Here is a 20,215-nt window from a genome sequence, read left to right on the forward strand (position 1 = left end):
ATTTTAGATTTAGCAACAGATATGGGTCTGCATAGACTGGCAAGTGATATGGTTCTACATTTTAGACCTGGCACCAGATATGGGTCTGCATACTGGGCACCAGGGTCTGAATATGTAACTGAGCACTTGGCAGCAGATAGGTCTCAGTTTTGTATACCTGATGAGTATTGATATTCCTTATGTGATAGGTATAACATTGGGGTTGTATGATATGCAGTAATTTATATATGGGTGGACATTGTGTATAAAAAAGGACATACTCAATAATTTCCATAACCTATATTTATACAAACTTACATTTTCAGATTCTACAATAATTCGGTTTAAATAACAAGGATACTTATAGCAACCATATACTAGCTTCAGTCAGTCAAGCAAGGAATGTAAACATGTGTTGTTTACAGGTTATTACATAAACCAGCTGATGTCTGTGACTTTACAAGAATTCAAAGACAGATTGTGAGACCCTAATCTTATCTCTTTAATATCTATGGCCACTTTTAATATAAGTATGCTGACAATGCTTTCTATCAGTTCATACCATCCAAGCTGCATTGAAACATATGGTAAACACTGCATAAATTCCATGTGGTAAAGTGCACCTGGGGGTATATTTATCAAACTGCGGGTTTGAAAAAGTGGAGATGTTATCTATAACAACCAATCAGATTCTAGTTCTCATTTATTTAGTACATTCTACAAAATGACAGCTAAAATCTGATTGGTTGCTATAGGCAACGTCTACACTTTTTCAAACCTGCAGCTTGATAAATTTACCCCCCCGGTGTTTATACTGAATGCTGGACAGTCCTTCATCACAAGAAAATACGGCAAGTAGCAGCCATGAGCCGTCTAACGTTAGTTTTAGCCTCTCCCGTCTCAGATTTTTTAGACCTTCTACTTAAATGAAGATGCTTAGTGGTTCCCTGGTTCCCTACTCTTACCAAAATATGTGTATATGTGTTAGGGAATTTAGACTGTAAGCTCCAATGGGACAGGGACTGATGTAAATGACTACACACTCTCTGTATGGCTCTGCATAACATGATTGGTGCTGTATAAATAAATGATAATAATAATCTTGCCCAGTGTGCCATTTCTATTAGTGGCTGACATTCCTGCCAATATATTGTTTGCCTACATACAGTGAAAGTAGCCATTGTGCGGCCCAAACCGTTATTCATGAGAATGTGCCCTATCATTAGGAACCAGACACAGAGTTCAGGCACAGAGTGACTTGCCGTTGGCTTCCACTGAACTGATAGTCTGAATATATGTGTTCAGGGCATAGCTGCCTTGGTGTGCAGGCCTCTGAAAAAGATTAAAGTTCAAATAAACACACAACAATTAAATACTACTACATTTGTATTTTATTGTGGAACCAAGTTTGTTTCCTTTACATCAAATATTCTCAGTGGAAGTGAGGTATTGCACACACATATCATAAAAGCACTACATATTACTTCACTGTAAACTAATGTTCTACATTAGATATGAATTGGTAGAATAGAGGTGATGCGGGGTTATAAGACAATACCATACACAGCTGCAGACTGACACAAACACCATTCAGAACGAGAGAGTGTGAGGACCTTCCCAGCCAACCACAAGACTGTTCCTGTTGGAAGATAGACCGCGGCATGCATACGTGTTAAAGCATAGTTCATTGCTGCCATTGTATCCTTGTTATTACAGCCCAGTCTTGAGGGAATGTTACTGGCGGCTCCTTAGCAATCCGGAGCCTGAAGCTAAAGTAGTGCAGAGAAGCTTGTGTAAATCCATTTCATCCACTTGTGTTCTAGAATCCTTTTGTCTCAAGTCTTTATGAACTACGAACAAAGCATGTCAATCATTGCTTCTTATACTCAGAAATTAGAGTATCGATATATTTTTTGTTATTATTTTGTTCACTGCAATGAAATATACATTTTGTGTTTTTTTTTTTACCTGGCATCATCCTTTAAGTCCTTAATAGGTATACAAATACATGAAACTCATCCGAATAATTCATTGGCCCTTAATGGTAAAGAGTGGTATCACTGGCCTGAAAATAATTACAGGGTATGTCTACATATATTACAAATAAAAAAAAATCCAAGAGCAAAAACACTTTCTTATGAAATCCCAGTATTATTATAGGACAGGACATGCCTGGGATACAAATGGAGATTTCCCTCTTGACATTGAGCTGCATGTACTGATGTGCACTAAAGCAAAGAGTCGTACAAAATCAATGTGAAGCGCACGGTTTCTTAAAGAGAAGTCCATGACAGCTTTAGGCAATGGCTGTTCAACTGGAGGCTCTCATTGGCTCCTATATAAAGTATGTGTTTATATGTGACCCATTCCATGATAAACAGCACTGAGCTGTTGTGCAACTACAAGACCCAGCATGCATTTCCAGACTGGACAGTGTGGGAGTCATTGTTCCAATTTCATCATTTAAGGACAGGTAGTTTGGCAATAGGGTAAGACAATTCTCCAGATTTTGTTCTGATTTTGCTCCACCGCACACTAGTACATACAGTCCATATTGACTAAACTGCTTGACCTAAAACTGCATTATAAGATTTGAAGTGGACCTGTCATACACACAGTGGAGAGATTTTGTGGACTGACCCAATATACAGCCTATCAATTCCCTAGGAGCTGGTGACATCAGTGAGTTCGTATCGCCTCGGTGCTATCACTAGTGAATTCATATGCTGCATTATCAAGAATGTCGGCTTTAACTGTGTGTAGGGATCAGATCTACTTTAACCACATACTTGTGTTTGCTGCAAACTATAGTACACTGCAATCAATCTATCATCATTCCGCATCCGTAGTGAGGTCGCAACAAAGACAAATATTCGTGTAGGTCAAGATTGTGTACCACTTACAAGAAAAAGCTTTAATTAGCAGTTTTGTAAGAAGAATCTACTCTTTTTATCTGAAACATGATCTATACTTGGTATACGTTATTGTCCTGCAATCACTCTGTGTTACTACAAAACATAAAATACAGTTGGTGGTATCAGAGAAAGAACTGCTCATGTCCGTAATTCTACTGTTTGTAGCTAATACAGGAAATATTTACATTTACACAAATTTTAGAAGATGCTAGTGTGTATGTGGCACATTTACTTGAAAGTCTGAATAAAGTATTAATTCATCACTAAGGGACAAAATATACTTCCCTCTGGTCAATCTTTTATTTTAAAGTGAGCAAATCTCCCCTTTAATTCAGCATGCTTGGGAAATAAGAATTCAATATATACTAGGGGAGTGTAGTCCTAGCTAAGAGTTTCCGTGCGTCAGTACCATGGCATATAATTACATTGTGGTTGAATAGTTTCCCTGAAATGTTCTGTTACCTCTCTGTTCATAAATTATTTTTATTCGATCTGTCAAGTTTAACATGATAAATTCTGCCTGTGCACAAATATTTTAACAGGCTTCAGAGTTACTCATCTTTCAAGGCAATCAGTCGGCAAAGCACTTCGGAGCCATGGTCCTGAAAACGTAACTTTCTCTTCCTTTACAATTCCATTTTATCTACTTTGATAGAAAACATAGGTTGGCTAACCATCCAGATGTATCGACCTTTTTGTTTTAAAAATGGACCAAATACTGTAAAACCAATTTTCAAATGAATTATTCTTAAGAACAAAGAGATTGATTATTGAAGAAAAACTGGTAGGAAAATTGTAATAAATGGACATATTGGGAAAGATAATTCAATGTGCAATGATTTTTGCATTTGCCCCTCTATACCCCCCTTTACAATTGTACACATGGGCTTTAAAGTTGAACACACTTTATCAGATCCGCAACAATATACATGCGTCCCGGTTGCGTTCTAGAGCATTTAATTTAACGTATGCTTATCAAAACATGCCGTTCAATGCAAAAATGACAATTGCAATTTATTGCAAGTCTGATCCCATCTCGTCTCAAAGGTGCATTGACCATATGCAATGAATACCCATGTGCATGAGGCCTATGTTAGACAAGCTAGTAAAGTATATTTCTGGCAGTAAAAAAGACCAAAATCTTCCTGACCACAACAACATGACAAAAAAAAAACATTGTACAATCTGACATAAATAGCAAAGCAATAAATATCATTGCTTATTAAAAACTAACAAAAAATTGTTTGTCCTAATTCACAGCATTAAAAGGGCGGAAAAAAGCCCCAAACAGTACCAAAATTCATAAACAATAACAGTGCAAATAAGAACAATATAGTGTTACCTTTTAAAATAAATATACAACTAATTAAAAAACCTGCACATTAACTGAGTGGCATGGCAAATTTTATATCGCACATACAGCATGTAGCACAGTGCATTTTACTTATATTTAAAGCATTGGTGAATCCAATAAAATAATTGCATTTCAATCCCATCACTCCCAAAATTGCCATTATTGATCCAGCCAAATGAATAAGCAAAAACTTGATAGTGTGTCAGTGAACTACTTACAGTGGAAGTAGCTATTAAGTAAGAACTAGTGACATCACTGAGGCATGAGGAATGTTGTGATGTCACTAATTCCTTGTAAATTGATAGGCTCAATATTGCCTGCACTGTGGTTAGGGAATAAGAAGTAAATTTTATTCTGCAACCAGAGCCAATTTAATCTCAACAATAAGAATGTATGATGTCTGGATTAATTATATGCAATTACGTTGCCATCGACTGATGTAAAATACTGGAAATAATGGTTGGAATATATAAATAATTGTAATAAAATCCTAAATTTGCTGATCCCTACTCCTCATTTATAACAAGGAACATTCATTAATCATCGTACAGTAACTGCAAGCTTCTTTTGCAGCAATAACATTTGCTTGTGAAATCGAAAATTACGTTTTTTTTACATATAATAAAAAGGGTCTGTACATCTGTTAGCAATTCTTTAAAAAAAAAAATTAAACCGGTGGGTCTAGTCAATAACAATTAAAATAAAAATGACACTCAACCTTCAACTTGCCTGACAAAGCAACCCGCCACTCATTACACATCAATGCAGTTTCAGTAAGAGGATGCTCATCTCGGTGTGTTCCGTCAGCTCACAATCATGCACACACTTCTGAAATTACAACCCTGCGTACTTTTTGTACACTTGCTGTCTTATGTTAAAAAATAAGTGCATTAAGTATCTTTGTACATTCAAGTCACTTTCTAAGGCAAATTCTACCGAATGTACTCCCGAATGCTTTGGTATTTTGCTTCTATGTACCGACTGTGTAATTTTGAGATTTGGCAGGGTGAATATTGCAGGAGTATACCTTAGACACAATGCATTTTCTTTTCCCACCCTGTACAGGTATGTTTTTCAATAGCATGACTTAATCTGCAATAGGTGTAATAAACCACAGAACGCAACCTATCACAGAATGAGAAGTGACAGGGACGTTTTTGTTTTTACTATTCTCACTAATTTCATTATCAATGAAATCCCAACATATGTTGTTATAGAAGGAAGGAAGCCTCAAACCTTGTTGCCGGGATAATAGGTTACCAAATAGTGTATTAATCAACTGTCCTTCCGGATGCCATATTGCAAATCACAAGCTGCCAAAGACTTTATCAAGGTTGTTGTTTAGAGTGTACCTGCAAAATATCATACCGTATAACACAAAGTGCTGTAGAAATTAGCCTGTTACTACTAATAGAGTGATGCCACAAAAATGCCCCATCCTGGGATCCTTCTCTTCCTGATCTTCTCTCTCGTTGTCTTTCAGCCATGAGAAAAGTTCCCATCCTGGACTAAGGTGAATAAATGTGTACAAGAGCATGTCCTACAAACCTGTATAGTAAACCTGGATAGCTGAGCTTGCAGTAATGTGAACATTGTAGGTTGCCATGGAGATGATATAGTACTGACATCTGTGTCAGCGTGACAAAGGTTAGCATTGGGCAGTATATAGTTCTGCAGTCATTTCTAATCTGTAAGTGAAATTTCCAGTAATCAGCTGTGTTATGGAGAAGGAGTGAGCAGTGGTCTCCTCACAGTTCAATCTTGCATGCGGGGAAGGATTCATCTTGCATAACAACTGTGCTGCTACTTGCCAGCACCATTATATTAAGGTCCTGCTGCTTCTCGTGTGTCTCCTGGTACCACTCCCTCATCACTTCGGAATCATGGGTAGGAATTAACGTTACCTGCAATGAGATTACAATAATATTTACCTTTAAGAAATTTTCATTTTGTACTGATACTTTGAGGTCCTAACACAGAAGCCAGCTCTATGGGTGCTTGAGCACCCCAAAATTTATCCGGCCACTAACCATGCCTATGCATACCATTTTTCAGTCATATGAGGTGGTAAAGAGAGCACCCCAATCATTATTAAAAGTTGGTTTCTATAGCTCCTAATATCCTATCAGTTTTAGCCTTCAGCCTAACTCTCTATTTTACATATAAATGAAGCTGGGAAGCCACTAATTTAACTAGATGACATGAAACAAAACAGTTCTGTTTACTAATGGGCAGCCAATAGTTCCCCAAGCAAAGTTTGTATTTGTGTCGGACAGATAGAACTATTTAAAAGCTGTTATTACATACCAGAAAATGAAGACTAATCAATTCAATCCTCAATTGAATTTTCATACAATAATACATTATAGACATATAGATGAATAGGATAATATATAAAGAAAAGATTTATTTTACATAAAAGTGATGTGAAACTTTCACAATTAAATTACATGGAGCTTAAAAACAATTATCAACCTAGAAAAAAAAAGAAAGAACACATTCTTATTGTTTTAAAGCAGTAACCCATCTCAGTTCAGATAGTAATATTCAGGCTATAATGCTCACAATACAGGAAACCAATGAATGAGCCATACCAACTACTATATACAGAACTAGTGTAGTCAGAGGCGAATTGTGCCATCAATGGGCCCCAGGCAAGAAACTGGTCTGGCCCCCATCCCTCCTCCAATCGATCCTGCCAAAATGTCTTAAGCAAATTAGTATAATGCAACCCGTTGTTCTCCAGTTGTTGTTGAACTACAAGTCCCAGCATACCAGGCATTGGGGTTTGTTGTTCCACAGCAACTGAAGGTCAAGAGATTGTATAACACTGTCTGCTTAAGTTCTAAAAAATAATTCTTATTTAAAATGCTCTACTCCCCTCTGAGGTCCCACTAACGATAATTACTGATGTTTGCTTTTAACGTGAGCTATGCACTGTAATGTAAAGTATAACCGCCAGGCCGTCTGCCTAAAATATAGTAGTTGCTGCACCGGCGGCAGACTCAGGAGGCCCTACTCCCCCTCCCCACCTCTCCAAATTCCAGGCAGTGGTTTAGTATACTATGTCACTTAAGGGTTAATCCGGCCCAGAGTGTAGCAGATGCCTCTGCTCTTACAATGCCATGATTGGCTGTAGCCATCGCGGTATTTGTGTTCAAAATTTAATCTAGCACTGAGTTCTCTTATTTGTTTTTTCCACTTTCCTACAGCTGGATGGGACCTTAGTACTGCTTGTCTGAATATTTCACTTGGACAGTATATAGCCTTTTATGTAATGGAAACATGCTGGACATGTGAACCTACACGTAATAAACTTTTGCTACAATACGTGCCCTGTTTATTGTTGTCTCTTTATACGTACTGTGGATCATCTTTCAAGGCATTTATAAACCACAGAAATGCAGAGCAGCAGGACAAGACCCACGTCTTCTTTTGTGATGCTATTATTTGGGCAGTTGCACCATTTTTAAGGACATGCTCATTGGTTAGAATGAAAAGATGGCAATATTGTGCCTCTAACGTCTTTATAGTTTATAAAGAACCCAGATTCTTTTGGTCTTCCTTGTAATTTATGCTTTAAAGACTATATTTTATTATATAAGAGCACTGCTATGAAGAGTGAAATGATGAAGCATAATAAAAACAATAAGATGTTGAACGTAGTTGATCATTACTGAATTACAGTTTACCTGCATATTGCTTCCCCACTGAGCTTTGCCTTCTAGGAGAGCATCCAGAATGGCCCTGCTAGGCTCTCCGGCTGCTGCATCATTTCCACTCACTACGTAGTACGAGGATCGGACTCTTTTGAAAAACTCTACGTCAGCATTCTTGTTGCTGCTGTGATTGGGTATATACACCAGGTCCAAGTACACTGGGGGTCCTGGGGGCACAGCAGTTGATTTTGATGTCTTGGTAGTTCCACCTCCTGAAAATAATCATTCCATAAAGCAAAGCTTTTTTTCATTCAGACACTTTCATAACAATTTTAATATATATTGTAATAATTAAACTACTACAGTTTAATCATGCCAAAATAGTTGATGACTGTCTTCTGAAAAATCCCAAAATCACTTCTGTGTACCACTACTAGCTCTGTTATCTCTATACTCCAAAGTTATGCTGTATTTCTATGTATTATATATCTTGAGTTGTTATATTTGCTATATTTTCTTCTGAGCAGTATCTGTGAGCATTTGCTTATTATTTTGCATACAGGGTGGAAATGGAAACTGCAGCCGGTGGGAGTGCGGGTCTGCCCTGTTAAAGCCCAATGCAGCAGCAGTGGGTCTTCAGAAATGTCTCTCCTCCAGCTTGCTGAAGCTCCATTTAGTGATCAGGTGTTAGCTGCTGTCATTGTAACCAAAAGCAAGCCTGTGATTGGTTAACAGTGTAAGCTGCTTTCTATTGGTTACTATAACAGCAGCCATGAGGCTGATCATTAGAGGGAGCTTCAGTAAGCCAGAGAAGGTTAGAAATTGTCTATTTCATGTACATGGGAAGGCCATTCAAAATTTTGGAATCTTGTTATATTCAGTCTTGTACACCCTGTGGCTCTGACTGCATTCTTTGACCAGAAGTTATAAAGTAGGCAATTAAATAACTTCTACTATGCTTCTCCTAACTTTAGATTACAGATCCAAATAATTGGTAATAATGACTGGTAATCAGTTTGTGATGAATTTGCCAATCTCTAAAATAAACACTGAAACAAACACCATCTGTAAACACACACATAGTTGCATTTGTATACATTATAGGCCTGATTCTTTAAGGAAAGGAAACCAAAAAAATGAGTAACTTTGCACCTTGGCAAAACCATGTTGTATTGCAGGGGAAGGTAAATTTAAAATGTGAGGACACATTTATAATTGAGGTAGAACATGTCCTAGATCAATTTTTAATGTCAGTATAAAAAGAAAGCTATCAAGTATTTGTGTGCTACATGAAAAAACAGCCAGTATTTTCTTTATGTGCAAAATAATAAAAACTCATTTGCACCCTTTGCATTGCAACATGGTTTTGCCAAGGTTCAAAGTTGCTAATTTTTTTGCTCTACTTTTCTTAATGAATCAGGCTCTATGGGCCATATTCAAATGTCCGCGGGATTGCCGAAAATCCCGCGGTCCGCGCAGGATTACCATTATTACGGTAATCCTGCGCGGAAAAACCGTTAATAAGGTAATTTACTCGCTGGATTTCAGCTGCGAGCTGAAATCCAGCGAGAGATTACCGTATTAACGGTATTCGTTTTTCTGCGCTCGAACCCGCGGACAATTGAATACACCCCCATGTGTTTATTGAAACTTATCACTGGGTCTTTTCTGAAAGTTCATTTTTTCCCCACCTACACAGCAAGAGAACTAATAAAGCTATTTTAAAGAACTGCAAATATAATGTAACTGAAAATACAATGATTTTGTACACAGATCACTAATGGAGCTTAAATCAATTTGTGTATTTAAAATTATGTCATGCACAATTTGCAAACTTCTGGCTATATCTCGTGTCGTCTTCTTTCTTGGGGCGGGCAGCACAACATAAGAGACAGACAGAGGAGTCTGCCTCTGGAACCTACATGGCCGAATGGTAGAAGAAAATTGTGGGAGAGAGGGCTCTTAATGTAATAGGGGTGGAGGCTGGGTATTAATTTAATAGTGAGGGTGGGTGAAAATATAAATGTATTTGTGATGGTAAATTATTTGATCGTTGGACTTTTTCATTTAATAATGGGTCATAGTAGTGAGTATTAATTTAAGTTGGTGTGAAGGCATTTTTTTAATTATGCTATGGTGGTTTGGGGGCTATTAATGTAATGTGAAGCTGAGTTTAGGAAGAAGCAGTGCTATTATTATATTATTATTAAATGTGAATACCAATTATTGAATATTGGGGCAATTTGGGGGGAAATAGGTTCAATTATTAAATGGGAATTCTAATAATTTAATATTGTTACTAATATACTGTATATTATATTATTATTTTAAATTTGAAATGTAAGACATATTTAGAGTTAGGCAAGCAGTGCACCTTAGCCAACCTTAAATCACAATGTTAAAATAAAACTGTCCAGTGTATATGTATGCCACATGCATACAGTAGGCAGTATTTTGCTGTTTGTACCCTTTGCTGCATTTACTCTAAAACGAGGCACCTCCCCCTCTGACCTCTCTATCACTGTCGACAACACCTCTATCTCCCCTGTCCCCCAACTTCGCTGCCTCAGTGTCATCCTCGGCTCCTCTCTCTCCTTTGCCCCTCACATTCTCTCTCTCGCTAAATCCAGCCGCTTCCAGCTGCGTAACATCCGGCCTTTCCTCTCCCAAGATGCCACCAAATGTCTTATTCACTCTCTGATCATCTCCCGCTTGGACTACTGCAACCTTCTCCTCACTGGCCTCCCCCACTCTCATCTCGCTCCCCTTCGTTCTGTTCTAAACGCAGCCGCTAGGCTTATCCTCCTTTCTCGCCGCTCCTCTTCTGTCTCCCCTCTCTACCAAGCCCTTCACTGACTCCCCTTCCCCTACAGAATCCTGTTCAAGCTCCTCACTCTCACATACAAGGCCCTTGCCAACTCCACTGGTCCCTACATCTCCAACCTCATTTCTATTCACGCTCCATCCCGCCCTCTCCGATCTGCCAATGACCGCCGCCTCTCCTCCCCTCTGATTACCTCCTCCCACGCGCGAATCCATGACTTCTCCCGCACTGCCCCCCTCCACTGGAACAAGCTCCCTCCCTCCATCAGAACATCCCCTACTCTGTCCAGGTTCAAACGGGCTCTAAAAACCCACCTCTTTCTCCAAGCCTTCCAGTCTCCCACTTAACTTCCTACCTTTTTCTGCCTCTCCCCTCCCCTGAATGTGCCTCCGTTCCCCTTTCTCTCCCTCTCACCCCTGTGTCTCTCTGTCTGTCTACCCCGCCCCTTAGATTGTACGCACCCTTGAGCAGGGCCTTCCGCCTTCTCTCCTCCTGTTTCCTACACCTTTAACTCTGCTCTCCAGCTACCTTTCCCCCCACCCCTCTTGGAGTCTCCCCGTCATCCGCGCCCTCCCTCTTGGGCTCTGGCGCCTGCTGGTCTTCCCTCCCCCCTCTCTCTAGCTGCGCTTTGAGCTTACTGAGTTACTGTGCTTATTGTTTACTGTACCGTGCTGTCCCACCTTGTATTGTACTTGTTTGTCCCTGTACGGCGTTACGGACACTGAGTGGCGCCTTATAAATAAAAATTAATAATAATAATAAAATAGTATGTGTTTGTTTCAAATCTGGTAATGTAATGATTTAATTCAAATACATAATTATGGTTAAAAATTGAAGTTCATCACAAAATGATTGAAAGTTAATGGGGCATATTTAACAAGTAATGATAGTGCACTATCGTGCACTTACCGTGGAAATCAGGTCCTGATGTGTCCTCCGCATATTTAATAAAGGTGCATCGCAGCAGATATCGTGGATATCTGCTGCTTTGCACTCCTCTTCGTTTTTGGGACCAGTCACCATTCAACTGTATGGTGACTGGTCCTGGCCGCTATCTAACAAATTCCGAAAAAACATTTTTTTCGGAAGCTGAAGCTGGCGTACATTATCAAAATTGAAAAAATCCAATGCTGTCAGCTCTGCTCCGAAGAGCAGAGCTGTACAGCGCATGTGTGGAGGGATCATGTGATCCCTCCCTCCCTGTCACTCACAGCTCTCTCTCTGCAACAATAGTTGCGGAGACAGAGCGGGGATCTTTGTTTTGAACTGCACATGCGTAATTGAAGGATGAAGAGGAACGAAGAACACCTGGAGGAGATCCGGAGACAGCGCTTCCGAAGAGGGGGGTAAGTATGATTTTTTTTATCATAGAAACAGCAGTTTTTCGGGACTGCTGTTTCTGTGATCTGTTTTTAATAAATTTGAGAAATAGTTCAATCCTTATCCATGCGATAAGGATTGATAACTATTTTTCATTTTTGCCGATGATTGATAAATGTGCCCCATAGTCCTTTATTTAAACGTATGCTAGGTTTTACGGAGACCTACAACTACTTCCCAAATGAACTTTAAACTCCTCTTATGCATTAATAGCGATCTTGCTGTTAGGTCCTTTATAGTTGACTCTGCCTACCACTCTAATGCAGAATTCACCAATTGTTGGATTTATCACCCACTAATAGGGAACGTGAGCTAAGCTTAGACCGTTGTGAGACTGTTAGTTTTAAACTACTGGTGATGTGTTGTAGCAATAGTAATCCTGTCCAGTATGAAAATATGAAGCATGTCAGCAGGATTCTTGGTGTCATACCATGCCTCAATAACAGCAGCTAAAGACCACATCTCCAAGCTTTTATTGTGAGAGGATTAATATACATGAAACAGACTGGCAGGAGACCTCTATGAGGAAATAATGACTTTCTACCTATAGAATTCATCTCACTTACAGTTAGGCAACACTTTTGTAGACTCTAACCAAACAGATGCAACAAAAATATAATTATACATCCATATTTTAATATTCACAGTAGACAAATAATGAAATAAAAACATAGAGCTACTTCTATGTAGCTCAGATTCTCATTATACAATTTGTCTGCCTATTCCCATAATCATTTTTACATCCCATTTAATGTATGAAAATTGACTCTGAATTACTGACTGGCACTTTTATTTATCCTCTAACTGATGGAGGATGTGGTCTTCATAAAATCATAATGGCATTTCACTCTGCCTGCTGAAAGTAGCTGTAAATATATCAAGCATTACTTTATTTTTACTGTACCAATATGATTAATAAAAATGTCTTTAAGGTGTATTTATACCAGACCTGGCTGTGCTGCTAGGTTTTGAGAGAGCTCTACAGCAAACTGTTTAGAAGAATATATTATTTCCAATTCAATGGCATTTAATATTTGTCGTTGTGACTATTACAACATATCAGAATCATTAAAGAGAAAAAAACATCAATTATAAAATCAAAACTATTCTGTTTTTGAAAGAACTAGCATGAATTAAAGTGAAATATAATCACTGAGATTGCAAATATCTGTCACGAGCTTCCTGCCTGCCCCAGCGTCCCGACCGTCACCATGACGACCGGGATGTCACTTCCCTCTCAACGCCGACCGTTGTCAAGACAATGGCCGGACGCCTCACAGTGTAGCGCTGCGTCCCGGCAACAGGGGACAGCCGGGCGCATGCGCAAGGTGATCTAATAGCCTGGAGGCTATTTAGCGCTTGATTTAATTAATTAACAGGGCCCTGTGTGTGGTTACAGAGCTAGGCTCTGATTGGTCTAACCATGTATTTAAGGCAGTGAGGTCTGCAGCCTCACTGCCGGTTATAGCTTCTGTGCTCCAGTCTGCTGACCTGCTTGTTCCTGTTCCTGTATCCTGATACTGCTACTGATTTCCCGTGTATGACCCTTGGCTTTGAATTGGACTTTGCTTGTGTTTCCTGTGACCCTGATCTCCGGCCTGTTTACCGTTTCTGCTATCTGCCTGTGACCCCTGACCTCAGCTTGTTTACCGATACTGTTGTCTGCTGCTGGCCCTTGACCTCTGCGTGGACCTCACTCCGCTTGCCTGGGTTCTCCCCAGCCGGTACACACTTCACGACCCTCTGTCAGTCTGTGGCCCAGTCTGTCCCCACCATCAGGGGCTCCAGTGAACACCTGATTGGCAGAGTAGATTCCGGGTTGTGTTGTGCCGGCTGGAGGGGTTCCTAACAATATCTCCCATAATTTACAAGCAAAATTGTCTGTGGCTGTGATTGCTTTCTTCCCGATAATAAACTTCTTTAACTTTTAATATAATTGTAATCCCTTTCTTAAAGCACTAAGCCGGTAAATTGTACATATAATAAGTGTGTTTGCTCACCTGTGTTACCAGTTTTAGATGATTTTGTTGTACTTGTATTAGTAGCATTCTTGGTCTCTTTGTCTTTCTCTTCTAACTTTGAAGATTTGAGATCTTGATTTAAGCTACTCTTTGGACCCTTCTCAACAGAATCTTTCTTTTTGGGGGCAACGGTCTTTAAACTTTTCTCTAAGGTTTCTTTGATGGGTCCAGGCTTTGGTGAAGCAGCAGAAATCTTTGATTTGCTATCACTTTTCCTAGCTGGTGAAGAGGATTTGGTCTTGCCTCCAACTTTCTTGGTTTTTCCTTTTTCTTTCATGTCTTTTTTCATAGGCTTGCCTAAGCTCTGTTCTACGGGCATAGTTTCTGGGTCCATCATTGAGACGTCAGGATGTCTAGGAGATGGGCTTGGATCCTGCATGGGAATCGGAGGAGGATCCATGTGTTTATAAGTTACAGTTTTATCAGTAGGAATGGTTTCAGATTCATCTTCAGAATCTATGTTTGCATCTGCTGTAATAGAAGGACATTCTTCAGTCTCTGGTGGAACATCTGAATCTGTCTGAGATGGGGCAGATTCACTAACTGAGGTTGGGGGAGTTTCATCACACTGACGGGCTTTCTGTTTTCCTCCAGAAGGTGGTTGCTCTCCTCCCTGTTGAGTTAATGGTTTTTCTTGTTCCTGAGATTGTTCCTCACTTGCAAACCATTCCAAAGGATTAGGATTAATGAAAGAAGGTGACAATTCTGTTTTTGGGTGCTTATATTCACATGCAGACACAAGACAAAGGTCAACCTCTTGTCGGCTTTCAGCAAAAGGTGACTTATCAGGGACAGAAAATCTATCATTTGTTTCACTGGAATAGCTATAAGCATCATATATGTTATCCCTATCGTCTAGGTCTGCTGCATAAGCAAATGGGTTTGTGTTATGCAGAACTGAAGGTTCCTTCACTGCTGAATTTAAAGCCCTAGTCTGAAAGCTAAAAGGTTGAGCCAAAGAAACTGGTAGAGATGGGGCTGCTGAGCTATAATCATTTGAAGGCTCCTTGGTTGTACATGGAGAGCACACTATACCAGGTGACTGCCTCAATGAAGATGGTGTTGGAGTTGATGGAGAAGCATCTGTTTCAGGAGAAAGCTTTCCTTCCATGAAATACTCTTGCTCCAGTATTGGTGGAGAGTAGAGAGGCATGTCTGTATTTTCAATCACATCTTTCAAAGAATCTTCCTCTTTTTGTGAAGGTGTGTGTGCAGAAGAAGTAGATGGAGAAGCCTCCACCTGAGACTCAGCAGCTGTTTGTTCTTGACTTTTGTCTACAGAAAAGTACCCATTGTCAACTGATATCTTACTACCAAAATAAGAGTCATTGGGGTCAGAGGGACTGTATTCAACTTCAGTAGGTCCATTTTCCGATATATGCAACATACTGGAGGCTACAACAGGCTGCTCTGGAGATTGTCTGCTAAAATCCATTGCAAAAGATTGCTCTGGTGATTCCTGACTGAACTCCATGGTGGATTGCTCAGGAGATCTCTGTTCTTGCATTGATGCTGTGGATTTTCCTGTTCTAGGTGAGAAATCTGGTGGAGATATAGACATTGGACGGGGACATTCCTCCTTAGATGGTGACATTTCTGTTTCTTGAAATATATTGGGTGTCTGAACAACAGAAACTGAGAGGGAGTCATCTACTTCAGTGGAATGGGGTGAACCAACTTCAGCATGAAGAGAAGGAGACACATCATCGGTGGTTGGTTCTGGGAATGAGCTAGTAGCAACAGAGGCTGTGGAAACTGAGGCAACACCTTCTATATGAGAATATGTGTCTTCTGCAACAACTTCATCTACTGGAGTGGCAGATTTATCAGATGCAGTGCCTTCTGAAATTGACATTTTTGTGTCCTCTTTAAACAAGATAAATGGATTAGTGTTTATTTGAGTTGGTGAAAATTCCCCTGCAAGCTTTCCTCCTTCCGATACATGAGATGATCCATTCTTAATTTCAAAATTACTTGTTTCTGCACCAAATGCCTTACTTGATAAAAGTTCACTCTTTTCATCATGTTCTTGGGCAGGAGACAAGATTTCAGATACTGGACTAATCTGAGAAGGAGATTGTTCTTCATCAACTATACTACCATGTCCAGATGATGACTTAAGAGTAGTAGTTAAAAACATGTCATAGGATGTCTCTGATCCTATCAATGGTGGGCTGCGTAATGGGGATAAAACTTTCTCTATTGGGGACTCTGAATCTGGCACAGGCTCATCCATAGGACTTATCCTAGGGCTTTCATTCTTATCTTTGTCATCATAAAATTCAAACACAACGGGAACAGGAGTCTTTTCTACGGTTCCTGTAGCTAGACTTGCAGCTTTTTCATCACTTGGTGACTGATGGTATGGTGTGTGACCGGCACTTCCAACTGCAGATTGAGAAGGAGATGCTACTTCCAAAGTTTTATCATCTGGGCTCGGACACTGTTCCATTATTTCTTGCACTTCATCATGCAATGGTGGTAAGACACCAAGCTCAGATGTTTTAATTTCATTAGGCGTAAGATCAAAATTAACACTTCGTTCACTTACAGGCGTTTTAGATATTGGTGAAGGAGGCGCTGGACTCTTATTTGGGCTTAGTGTTTCTTCAAGCTCATACTCATCCTGTATTTCTAGATTTGCAGGATCTCTTATATCAATGTTTCCATGCATATAAGCTTCCCGTAGTACTGATTTGCAGAATTTGTCTTCCTCTAGAGATGATGGTGGTGAAATTGTGGAAGCTGAAGCATTGTATTCTTTACCATCAGTTGCATCTGTTTTTGACACATCAGACAACCCATTAAGAGCATCAGGTTGTGGAGACACCCTAGTTCTATCATATTCCTGGGTGTACAAACTAGCTTCATATTTAGTAATGTTGACATATTCCTGGGATGGCGATTCACTTTCCTCATTGTTTGTCTCATCGCTCATGATATCTCTGGGTGTTGACATGTCATCCATTGGTGTTGGTTCACTAGATATTTCAATGGTAGATTGAGTAAACCCAGATGTAGCCGTAAATTCCTCAGGCTGATCTCTATTTTCTTCATCAGAGACAGTCGCTTCACTTTCAGAGCCACCCGGTAAAGTTTCATCATGAATAGAAGCCCCTGGCTCTACAGCTGGTGACTGGGGTTCAGAGGTCTTAGATGGTGTAGAAGATAATATATATTTATCTTCAGTGTCACTAGTAATTTCAGATTTGTCTTTTGTAGCTATAATATAATGTTCATCTGCTTCCAACTTTTCTGTTTCCTGATCATCATCTTTTGCATCATCTGTTTTATCTTCATCTACCTCTTCTTCTGTTTCTTCGGCATCTCCCTTTTCAGCACTTTCATCAACATCTTCTTCAGCTTGTTCATCTACTGCCTCAGTATCAGCTATGTCTTCATGGCTGTCATGTCTATCTTTCAAATTTTGAAATGCATGAGTATCAACCTCTTCTTCAGTTTCATCAGTTTCAACTAACTCTCCTGATGGGTGTTCTCCCAATGAGGCTCTTTCTTCCATGTCTTCCACTTGTTCCTCAACATCTTCTGTTTCTGCTTTTTCTTCATAATCACCAGCTTCAGATGATTCCTCAAACCCTGTCCCTTCATCTTCAAACTTGTCATTTTCATCTGCCCCGTGTTTCTCGATGATTTCCAATTCTTCTGGAGTCTGCTCACATTCACCTTCAGCTTCTGTAGTATTTATACCTTCATCAGGTGAATCTGAAGGTTCTTCACTGCTTGTATTATCTTTCTTTATAATATAAGATTCACTCTGTACAATCACCACTTCATCTCTGGGTGAAAGTGCCCGTAGTTGAGGCTTAATTTCCTCATTTAATATGACTTCATCTTGGAGATCTTCAAAGTCTTTTGTTAAATCTTCTGGAGATGACATGAGAGACCTTTCTGCTACTAAAGCTGCTATATTTCCAGAGGCTGCAGTTAAAGATGGAACAGAAGCAACTGCAGCAACAGCTGCAGTAGCAGCAACTGCAGCAACAGCTGCAGTAGCAGCAACTGCTTCTACAGCTGGCAAAGACTTTTTCTCAGCCACTTTCTTGGTTACCTTTGTCTTTTCCTTTGTTTTGCCTGCAGTTGCAGATTCCTTTTTGACAGGCTCATCTTTCTTTTGTACTTTTGCTTTAACAGCAGGCTTTTTAGAGTCAGAAGGAGTTGCTGACACTTTCTTTACCTCTTTAGAGGGTTTCTTAGTTTCTTTTTTTGTGTCCTTTTCTTTATCTTCTTTCTTAACTTCTTTTTTTACTTCTTTCTGATGTGTTTCTTTTTTCACTTCTTTCTGAGGGGTTTCCTTTTTGACATCTTTCTTTAAGTCTTTTTTCTCTTCTTTCTTTATGTCTTTCTTGATTTCTTTTTTTAGTTTATCTTCCTTAACCTCTTTTTTAGGTCTGTCTTCCTTAACCTCTTTTTTAAGTCTGTCTTCCTTAACTTCTTTTTTAGGTTTGTCTTCCTTTTTAACTGGTGTTTTTTCTTCCTTTTTGATGATATCCTTCTTTAATTTCTCCTTATCCTCTTTTATATCTTCAGATTTTGCTTTTACTTCTTTTTTCACTGCCTTCTCCTTAGCCACTTTAGGTTTCACATCGGCTTTCTGTTTCTCCACAACTTCTGGTTTAATAATCAGATCATCTTTGATCAATATATTTTTCTCTGGCGACGGTTTGACCTCGTTTTTTTGAGATTTTTTGACAGTGACTTTTTCCTTGTTCTCCGCTTTTTCAGCTTGTTCAAGGTGGCCATTTTTTAAGGCCTCAGCTGGCTCTTCTTTAGATTCTTTTTTAACCGTTTTGCTGGATGTTGTTTTTGTGGACATTTTTAAGCTCTCTTTGCTTTCTGCTCTCTGTTTCATCTTTGTTTGTTTTACGGCAGGGCTTGAGATATTGTCACTCAGGTCTTTCTGTGTTATCACAGGCTGCTTCAAGAAGTCAAGATGTTTGAGCTTTTCAAGGCCTTCCAGTATCTGGTATTGTGTTGTATTTCCTGGAAACAGAGCTCTTACTATTTTTTCTGAAGGATTTGATGGATGCCATACAATAAGAGAGGAAATGGAAGTTAAATAATTAATAGGAACTTCAACTTCTTGACCATTTGGAAGCACGAGGCCAGCTTTCTCTTTGTTGCTACCTGACCACTGCTGCATGAAATACTGGGTTTCTTTATTTCCTTTTACTGGATTCAATACATACATCTCAAGTTTTCCTACACCCATTTTTTGAAATAGAATAATGGGCTCAATTGAGTTTCCTACATTTCTGAATAGAGGTTCAGGCTTCATTGATAATTTATTTAAGTACTGAAGTGTAAAACAGGCTTCTTCTATACTTCTCCTTACTCTAAAGTTGGGTTCTGGGTTTTTCAGATTGTCTGGGACATTGAGAAACACAACTCCAAGGTCCGGAGAGATAAGGTTTTTCATCCAGTCACTGTTGGTAGTTGAACCTTGAGATTGTTCCTCTTCCAGCTCAGCCATTTTCCTTTGAAGCATACTATTAATACCTGGCAGATTGTCATCCCCTATATGTGTGAGCAATATAGAATCAACCCTGTCTAAATGTCTAATGAGTTTCCAGAAACAAGATTTCCTCTCGGAACCACCATTAATGAGCATATTAAATCCATTTACTGCAAACAAAGCTGAATCTCCCCTTCCTCCAGGGAAAATATAGCAACATGGCTTTGAGAGCTTCAGGAAGCCTCCAGATGTGGGTGGCTCCAAGATGTCAAAAGGGGAAGGTATTTCTACAGATTCAGACAGGTATTCTGTAAATTCAGATAGTCCTTCCATTTCAGGCAAAACTGAAGAGGAATTGAGTTTAATGTTTATGAAGTCTTGAAGGTTGTGTCTCTCTAGATTAGAATTCTTCCAGTGTCCTTCTTCAGGACAAAACAGTGTAAGGCTTGCCTTATTTGCAGGGTGTGTATTGCTCAGCAGTTCCCCAATCTAGAGTTAGAAACAGAATAGAGAACAATTTTGTAACTCATAGTCAAAAGAAACAGACATAAATCCAAATGTTTTTCCAATAACTCACTGAGCCTCTCAAGCGTAGTGACCAATTTACAAA

General features: G+C 39.4%; 1 protein-coding gene across 1 annotated transcript in view; it reads right to left on the reverse strand.

The window, feature by feature from the left end:
* Positions 1-1,352: 1,352 nt before the first annotated feature.
* Positions 1,353-20,215, reverse strand: part of MAP1B (microtubule associated protein 1B) — a 63,212-nt gene continuing 44,349 nt past the window's right edge. Inside the window, exons 5-7 of the mRNA XM_075180004.1 lie at positions 14,112-20,094; positions 7,941-8,179; positions 1,353-6,152 (exon numbers count right to left, since the gene is read on the reverse strand). Of these exons, the coding sequence (XP_075036105.1) occupies positions 5,997-6,152; positions 7,941-8,179; positions 14,112-20,094 (6,378 nt within the window). The 3' untranslated portion in view covers positions 1,353-5,996. The remainder of the gene's footprint in view (positions 6,153-7,940; positions 8,180-14,111; positions 20,095-20,215) is intronic.

The sequence above is a fragment of the Mixophyes fleayi genome, chromosome 1 (assembly GCF_038048845.1).
Source record: "Mixophyes fleayi isolate aMixFle1 chromosome 1, aMixFle1.hap1, whole genome shotgun sequence".
In the NCBI taxonomy this organism is placed as follows: domain Eukaryota; kingdom Metazoa; phylum Chordata; class Amphibia; order Anura; family Limnodynastidae; genus Mixophyes; species Mixophyes fleayi.